Genomic DNA, 8419 nt, shown 5'->3' with positions numbered 1-8419 from the left:
GCCCGCAGGCCGGATCCGGCCCGTTTAAAATGAATAAAACTAAAAAAAAAAAAAAAAAGACCGTACCCTTTTATGTAATGATGTTTACATTGAATTTATATTAGTTCACACAAACACTCCATCCATGCTTTTGTTCCGGCCCTCTGGTCCAGTTTAAGAACCCATTGTGGCCCTCGAGTCAAAAAGTTTGCCCACCCTTGGTAGCCGGTGTGCCCGGGGGACTGCACCACACAGGCATTTTTTTAGGGAAGCACGAGTGGATGGTATGGGGACACTTGGCTGTTTGGCAGCTGGGGCCCGGAGCTGGGCTGACTGGCCTCCATGTTCTGCTCAGGATGCTCACAATGGGAGGCCAGTCCTTGGCATCTGACCACCAGCTCTGAGTCCTGTGGAGACAGAGTCCTTGCTTCCAGGAAGGGCAGGTGGAGAAGGGAGAACCCTTCTCGCTGGAAGTGACAGGGGTCCTGAGGCCAACACTCACCTTCCATGATTCTCCAGCTCAGCACTGCCCTCCTGACCTCCAGAGAGTTCTGGATAATCAGCAGAGGAGATGGGGCTCCCAATGGGGGCCCCACATTAGCTTTCGGGTTGTGAGCACATTTGTACTTAAGAAGGTTTCTCTTTGTGTTTCCAGGGTCAGTTTCTGTACTAAACTGAAAGGTTAACAGAAAAGCAGGTGGGCCCTCCCGTGCATGGATTCAGCAGGGCCACAGGCAGGGCTGGAAGGTGGTGTCAGAATGTCTGGAGATGCAGATGGGGAAGTGCTGGATGCGGAAGGAACCTGAGCTGCCAGCTGGAAGAACTTCATTCCACACCACACCTTTGATGAGGACCCGCAGAATGTTCTCCTGGTTCTTTGCCCTGCAGACCAGGTGGCTTATGCCCTCCAGGCACTGGCTTTTGGATTTTGGACTCCACGACCTTGTCCTTGGTTTTCTTGGGCAAAAACAGCACCTTCTTTTTCTTCTCCTTGGTGAGCACTGCCATGCACATGGTGGGTGTTGCATTGGCCTGGCCACTGCTGGGCAGCCTGCTGACCTGGAGAGACTGGAAGGTGCACTTGAGGGTGTTGTTGGCAGTAGGCAGGTCTTTCTTCTTCGAGTCTCTCTTCCTGTCTGTGGGCTGGGCTGCTGTCCAGTAATCCACCTGCCACTCCATCAGCCTGGTGCCATCGCCCTGGCTGGGGGAAGAAAAACCCCACTCACTGACAAGATGAGTGGGATGACAAGGCCTCATTGGTGACCAGAGGTATGGACAGAGGGAAGGATAAAAGCATACTGCAGCCTAAGGGGGCCCATCATCTGAGTCTCCTGACGTGCCTGAGGACTGCTGCACTATCCCAACTTTCACCTGCCTCCCTGAAAAGAATGAACTATAAGGACTCCTCATTGGGGCTCTTCTGCTTATAGGAGAGCAGGACTTCCTCGATGGGCAGCTTGGAGGCCCAGTTGTCCCTGTGATGTACTGTGTGATTCTCGTCACGATGTCCAGTGTGTCCTGCATGGCGCTCTGGGCCTCCAGCTTGTGGAACAGGTCCCACCAGGCCAGGTCCTGGAAGAAGCTGTTGTAGTTGTAATGCATGGAGCCCAGGAACCTGGCCACAGAGTTGGAACCCAGCGGGGTGACCAGAAAGTGCACATAGCCCAGCCAGTCAAGTATTTTGTAGGACAGCAGCTTCAGGAAGACAAGCAGCATAGAGCTGAAGTAGTGCTGTGTTCCTGCCACCAGGATTTTCACCGGCTTCGGGGGCTGGGAATTATTGTTACAGTGTCTCTGTATCTGCCAGATGATGGAGCTGCAGGCCAGCATGACGTCAGCCATGAAGGAGGTGCACAGCACAGGCAGTGTGTGCCCCTGCCAGGTGTCCGAGGGGAACTGCTCCTGCCAACCAGAGGTGTTGACAAGGATGATGCTCTCTGGCAGCTGGTCATCAGGGATGAGGATTTGGTTCAGCTGGTTGTAAGTGGTCTTCCTGGGGATCTGCAGCTGGCTCCCTGGTTCTGGCCATGCTCATTGTCTGGGCTCTTGCCTCAGCTGTCCTATGGCTGTGCCATCTGCCACTGTTTCAGGTACCTGCCCAGCCATGGAGGCCAGGATGCTTCCCCTTGGCCTTGGTGGAGGGGATGAGAGACTCAGTCTTGGTGATGTGCCTACTGGGCAACAGCTTCTTGGTGAACATGTCCAGGGCTGAGGTCTCTGCCTCTGGGCTGTTCTTGGGCAGGGCTGGGTGCTCCCCTGGATGGGCATGCTCTGGGGCTCTAAGTGGGAGACACTGTCACTTGGCTATTGCTGCCTGAGCTTGGTCTTCTTGGGCACATCAGCCAGACTAGGAAGCTCCTTTGTTTTGCTTTGTTTGTTGTATTCAGAGTTTATTTTTCCACTGATTTTTTAGAGAGAGTTGAAGGGAGGGGGAGAGGCAGAAAGGGAGAGAGGCATCGATGTGAGAGAGACACATGGATTGCTTGCCTCCTCCACATGCCATGACCAGAGCTTGGGATCAAGCCTATAATCGAGACAGGTGTGCCCATGATCAGTTTTGAACCCGGGACCCTTTATTCCATGTGCCAACACACTAGCCCTCAGCGAAACCAGCTAGGACTCAGAAGCTCTTCCTGGCTCTGGGCACCATGGATGCTCCCCATGTCCATTTTTGAACTGAAATGTGACAAGCTTTTGCAATATTGCCTGAGCTTGGGTTTGGTGGTGCTGAGGAGGCTATCAACTTCTACCCTGTCTGGGATACTGTCACTGGTTCTCCAGCATGTTAGACAGAAGGTACAGGTCCTCCTCTACTTGGGGACATGATCTGCAGGGTCCTGCTCATGGTCCAGGGCCTCGTCCGACACTTGGGCCCTGCTAAGCTAAGCTACAACTTTCTGCTTCTCATAGACCTTGTTGTGACTTTCAATAGTCACTGCTTCCTGATCCAGGTCCTATAGATGGGCAGCATGTTCACTGGCCTCCTGCTCAATGAAGCTCTCATACTCCTCCTTAGAGTAGTGATTTGTAGACTTGGTCTTGGGCCAGCCTGCATGCCGCTGTCCTCACGGTGAATGGACTGGCTAGACATGGAGAAGGTCCAGATTCAGGCAACTTTGGGGGAGGGAGTGCTGTGGGCCACCGAGTCTGAAACACTGTCACTAGGCTATTTGATGCCTGAGGGCCCACGTGTTTTCTTGCGCTTTGCCTGATTTGCAGGCTCCTGTTGGGTCCATGCACTGTGGATGCTCCCCTTCTTTGTCTGTGCGCTGGTGTGGGCCAAGACTTCAAAGAACAGTCTGAACTTGGGCTTGGGGGTGCTAAGGGTGCTGTTATCATCCTCCATGTCTGGGCCACGGTCACTGTGGTTTTTCAGTGTGTTAAATGGAAGGTCCAGGTCCCGTACCAACTCGGGGACATGCTCTGCGATGTCCTGTTCGAGTCCACAGCCTCCTCTAACACTTTGAACTTTCCCAGCCACGCCACAACTTTTTCCTTGATAGTTTGTGGCCTGGTACTGGACGTTTTTCCTAATAGCCATGGCCTGTGCTTCTGGGGCATCCCCAAGTCGATGCCCTCCTCAGCCAGGTCCGGTCCATGGGTGATATTGTTGCTGGCCTGTTATGCCAGGGTCCAGCCTCAGCAGTCCAGGGGTTCACAAAGGTGTGGACGGCGTCGGCGAAGAATGAAGGACACCGAGACAGCAATCAGATGATTAGCATAGTCAGGTTCTTTTCTATTGTATTGTTGTTACACCTGTATTTATACTATTTGATATAAAAGCATGCCTCTATAGTTGCATCATGGTATGTTTTCGGTCCTCCTTTTTGACCTTGTACAGTTCCTTGTTTTCTTATCTGACCTTTGCTAAAATTATTTTTTCTATCTAGCTCTGTTGATTTTAATCTTATCTATTGTCAATGTTTCTATATTTTATTCTAAAGGTTAGTCTCTGTGTTTCATTATAAGGGCTAGTTTGTTATATCTATTCCAAGGTCACTATTCTACTGACTGTTAAGCTATAAGGAAATAACTGAAGGAGATTAAAAGTGATGTCCTTTTTGCCTTGCTGGTGGTCTTCCTTGGGACTGCCCTGTTTCGGCGGCTTTTTAGCGGTATAGACTGTGATACTTTCTCTGGTGGGTAAAGCCCTGGGGATGTGGGCATAGCAAGTCCTAAATTTATTGCTAACAGTCTCAGTCTAAGTTCCTCATAAGGAGTACACGGTATTTCTGTAACACTAGGGGGTTTTACTGATTTAGTCCCTTCCCTAGTCCCATTAATCCCTAACTGCAGGGAAACATTCCCATCTGTGGAAACAACCTTTCTCGGGGAGGTGGCCCTGGTTAGAACACATAGCGCTAAGAAGGGGAGCAAACATATTAAGAACAGTATGCCATATACTTAAGGTCCCTTGGAACATATGGTGTGCAGATGTTTTTTCCCTGCAGCGCCTGTGTCAAGCATCAGGGAAGGAAGGGCTTCCGGCACTGTTGCTCAGAGGAAAAGCTCTGATATACCCCTTCGGAGTAATTAACCCTTGACTTAGCCTTGCATCTGGCCTGTATGGCACTGTCCTCCCAGGGGATGGGCTGGTTGGACAGGGAGCAGATCCAGATCTCAGTCACTTTGGCAGAAGCCTCCTTGATGCTGCTGCAGAGGCACAGCCCCTGGCCACCCTTCAGGGGTCGCTGCCTGACCACAGGCATGTGGATGGTGCCCATAGGCATTGTCTTGTAGCTCCAGATGGCCTGGTTCTTAAAGCGCTTCTTTTAGTGCAACAGGACCTGTAGCTTGTTGCCTTCTCACAGAGGAAGTGGGGGTCCTGCAGTGAGGTCAGCCCCAGGTCTGTCTCCAGTTGTCCACTGGGGAACATACTCCCATAGGATGTGCTTGGAGCCCTGCATTTCCACTGTGATCACCATTGACATGAGGTTGGAGCCCTGCATCTTCATGGCAATCACCATGGAGATGAGGTCTTTCTCTAGCTCTTTGAAGACCACCATCTTCATTAAGATCCGGTTGCACAATCTGGGCATGACTATGAGGTTGGTTGTGTTCAAATCCTGGTAGCAAACAGGTTCTTGGGCATTGGTGTCTTGAGCCTGGGCGCGGAAGTGGGGGAGCTGGAAGGGTGGAAACCAAGAATGTGGGTATCAAGGTAGCTGCAGCTGTTTGCACCATACAGGTTCACTCTGCTATCTGGCAGAAGCCTCCTTGATGCTGCTGCAGAGGCACAGCCCCTGGTCACGCTTCAGGGATCGCTGCCTGACCATGGCCATGTGGATGGTGCCCACAGGGAGTGTCTTGTAACTCCAGATGGTCTGGTTCTCAAAACCCTTCCTCCAGTGCAACAGGCCCTGTAGCTTGTTGCTCTCTCTCTTGAGGAAGTGGGGGTCCTGCAGTGATGTCAGCCCCTGGTCTGTCTCCAGTTGTCCACTGGGGAACATACTCCCATAGGATGTGCTTGGAGCCCTGCATTTTCATTATGATCACCATTGACATGAGGTTGGAGCCCTGCATCTTCATGGCAATCACCATGGATTTGAGGTCCTTCTCCACCTCTTTGAGGACCACCATCTCCATTAAAGTCAGGTGACACAACCTGGGCACGAATCTGAGGCTGGGGTTGTCCAACTCCCGGGTAGCAAACAGGTTCTTGGGCATTGGTGTGTTGAATGTGGGCACAGGGGTGGGGAGCGTGAGGTGTGGAGACAAGGACTGTGGGCAGCAAGGTAGCTGCAGCTGCTTACACCATACGGGTACTTTCTGCATTCTGGGGAGATGGTTTCTCTTTCTGTGTTGGGACAGAGGAGGGACAATCCGTCAGGGGCAGCTTATAAACTGCCAGGGGGGGTGGGGGCTGTAGTTCAGACCAGTCCCCTAAGCACCCAGTGATTGTTGTCAAGAGGTGGGACATGAGTGATCTAAGGTCAGTGTGTGTGAAAAGGGACCACATGCTCAATGACTAGCTCAGGGAAGGCCTGTGTGGTGTTCTTGCAAACTCAGAGACCTAACGTTATCACAAAGGATGTTCTGAAATGAAAATTTTTAAACTAAAAGCAGTTTATGGAGGGTAGTCATGTCCGAGGCTGGCATCTTCCCTGACAAAGGTCAATCTTTACCTTCACTGAGCCTGTCTATTGCCTTTGGCGTATACAATAACAGGTAATTTGGAATGTCAAAAGAATGTACCTTTTCCTGTATCCCTCAAAGCATAGGCAATGATCTGCGGAGACTACAAATCCCCTCATTGTTACTAAGTTCATTGTTGACTTGTAACTATCCTATATCACCTATAGGATGTAAAAGAGGTACTTCTGTGTCATTTTACTGTTTATCCAGTTACAGAGGATTCCCCACTTTGATTTATCTGTACCCTAATGTATCACCCCTGGATTTCATGTCACCACCATACATCTCCTGTTTTGATTATAATGTATAAAATAAGGTGCAAAACTGCCAGAGAGCACTATCTCAATCCACTGAGATTTTCTTCCTGCCAATTGTTGACAGTGGGACTTAAATAAACTCACCAAAATTCTTCACAAGTTTGAGTGTTTCCTACTTTGACATTTACTTGGCGTAGTGGGTCAGGATTCCAAAAAAGCTCACCCAGGACCAACCTGTGAACCTGGTGTTAGGCTTCAACAAAAGATCCATTGAACCGCTGATTCCCTATCCATCAGGTGAACCTGGGTGAGTTGTGAATTAAATCCAGGAATTTTCTCTTGCTGGTGATAGAGGGTTAGATTTATGTGAGCTGTATTTTTAAATACTCCAGGTAGAACTAAGAATAAGTGTTGATAGAACTTAGGTTAAGACAAGACAGTAGGGAAAAAAATGGGTGGCTGGTGTTAAATTGTGGCTTTGCAACTGGAATTGCTTTCTGAGAATCTGAGCAAATAAAACCATTGCCGTATAAATTATTATTTTTTAAAAAATATATATATTTTATTGATTTTTTACAGAGAGGAAGAGAGAGGGATAGAGAGTTAGAAACATTGATGAGAGAGAAACATGGATCAGCTGCCTCTTGCACATCCCCCACCGGGGATGTGCCCGCAACCAACTTACATGCCCTTGACCGGAATCAAACCTGGGACCCTTCAGTCGGCAGGCCGACGCTCTATCCACTGAGCCAAACCGGTTTCAGCATGGGGTATAAATTAGAGTTGACCTCAATCAGCTCCAAAAGTACAGGGTGATGTCATGTCCTCCCTCCAGCCTGAGTATTAGGTATTCTTAAGGGACTAAGAATCTCTGTGGAGGTGTGAGGTCATTCCTCATGTCATGCAGGAGCCCCTAAGCCAAATTTCAACACAATTGAAATGAAAGTGACTGGTTCTGTTGGGGGAGCACCCATAAGGTTTGGTCAACTGTTCCCTGACCTTCTGGTTGTTTAGACAGCAGGGAGATAAACCGAGGCACATCAGAGGTTTGAATGGTACTTGAGGGGTGAGAGCCTCATGGAGCTCAACCCATAAGCAACACATGTTTGTAACGCCCTGGACGCAAGCCGCTGTCACAAAGAACCAAGAGACGCTTCTCATGCAAAAAGCAAAGGGTTTATTGATACCAGCATGCTGGGACTCACAGCCTACTCTGAGCACAGAGCAGTGTCTGTGAGCCCCGACCAAGAGTTTAAGCACACATTATATACTTTTTAGCAAACGGGGGAAGTAACCTGGGGTCATTCTACTGGAGATCTGGCGCCATGTGAGTCAACATACAACATACATCTATCTGCTTTCGGTGGGGAGGGAATGTAGTTTGGAATTTTTCACTAATGATCTGGCTTTCTAAGTGAGTTAATGCCTGTCTGGTTTCTTATCAGGTCGTTTGTCCTTCAGTTCCCTCCCTGGCTGCAGCCATCTCCCGTAACCTCCCTGGCTGCAGCTGTCTCCCATAAAAGTTGTTTGTTCTGTCTGCCTTTTCTGACCCTCCTGATTATATTGGCGCCTCTCAATGTTGACCAACTGCAATATAACAATCCTACAAAATGTGCTCAGATTTTGCAGATATCAGAAACACAAACAAAAAACAAGACACACACACGCACACACACACACACACACACACACACACAACTACAAAACAATAACAACAATACACATTTAAAATTAATATGGGAAGTTGTGCCTCCAAACTCAGGAGATGCCAGATGCCAACCCTCATTAATACTCCTGATAGAAAGCTTTTACTTATAAGTGCTTTACAGAAAGGGGAAGATTGAACTAGAAAACATCCTCCTAAAAATGGCCAGAATGCAGTTTTATTTGCGTGCCTCAATTAATTTTTTGGCATGAAATAAAAATTAGGAAAATACCAGGTCTAACATAAAACTGAATGAATGAATGGAAGCATATCTTAATTTGGAAATCAGGAAATACTAAGAAGCACATATAAATTCTTTTAAAAACAATTAAGGAATTAGAAG

At 48.8% G+C, this 8419-nt stretch overlaps 1 protein-coding gene across 1 annotated transcript; it reads right to left on the bottom strand.

Annotated features, from left to right (window-relative positions):
- Positions 1 to 698: 698 nt before the first annotated feature.
- On the bottom strand, positions 699 to 5646 carry LOC138994621 (phosphofurin acidic cluster sorting protein 2-like). The gene is made up of 8 exons (XM_070394643.1): positions 5476 to 5646; positions 5253 to 5360; positions 4902 to 5105; positions 4535 to 4748; positions 2074 to 2235; positions 1466 to 1994; positions 899 to 1180; positions 699 to 861 (listed from the first exon to the last, which is right to left on the bottom strand). The coding sequence occupies exons 1-8, from the start codon at positions 5644 to 5646 to the stop codon at positions 699 to 701; spliced, it is 1833 nt and encodes a 610-aa protein (XP_070250744.1).
- Positions 5647 to 8419: the final 2773 nt, after the last annotated feature.

This window comes from Myotis yumanensis, unplaced genomic scaffold (assembly GCF_028538775.1).
Source record: "Myotis yumanensis isolate MYYU_CA2020_CCGP unplaced genomic scaffold, mMyoYum1.0.hap1 SCAF_16, whole genome shotgun sequence".
In the NCBI taxonomy this organism is placed as follows: Eukaryota; Metazoa; Chordata; class Mammalia; order Chiroptera; family Vespertilionidae; genus Myotis; species Myotis yumanensis.
Note: the sequence above shows the minus strand (reverse complement) of the source record. Positions and strands in the feature narration are given on the sequence as shown.

Bases quoted from the DNA above. Each gene is read 5' to 3' on its own strand.
- LOC138994621 (XM_070394643.1), bottom strand. From the start codon at position 5,646: ATGCCCAAGAACCTGTTTGCTACCCGGGAGTTGGACAACCCCAGCCTC. The intron at 5,361-5,475 runs GTGATCATAATG...CACTTCCTCAAG, and splicing joins GCTCCAACCTCATGTCAATG to AGAGAGAGCAACAAGCTACA. The intron at 4,749-4,901 runs GTGATCACAGTG...TTGCACTAAAAG, and splicing joins GCTCCAACCTCATGTCAATG to AAGCGCTTTAAGAACCAGGC.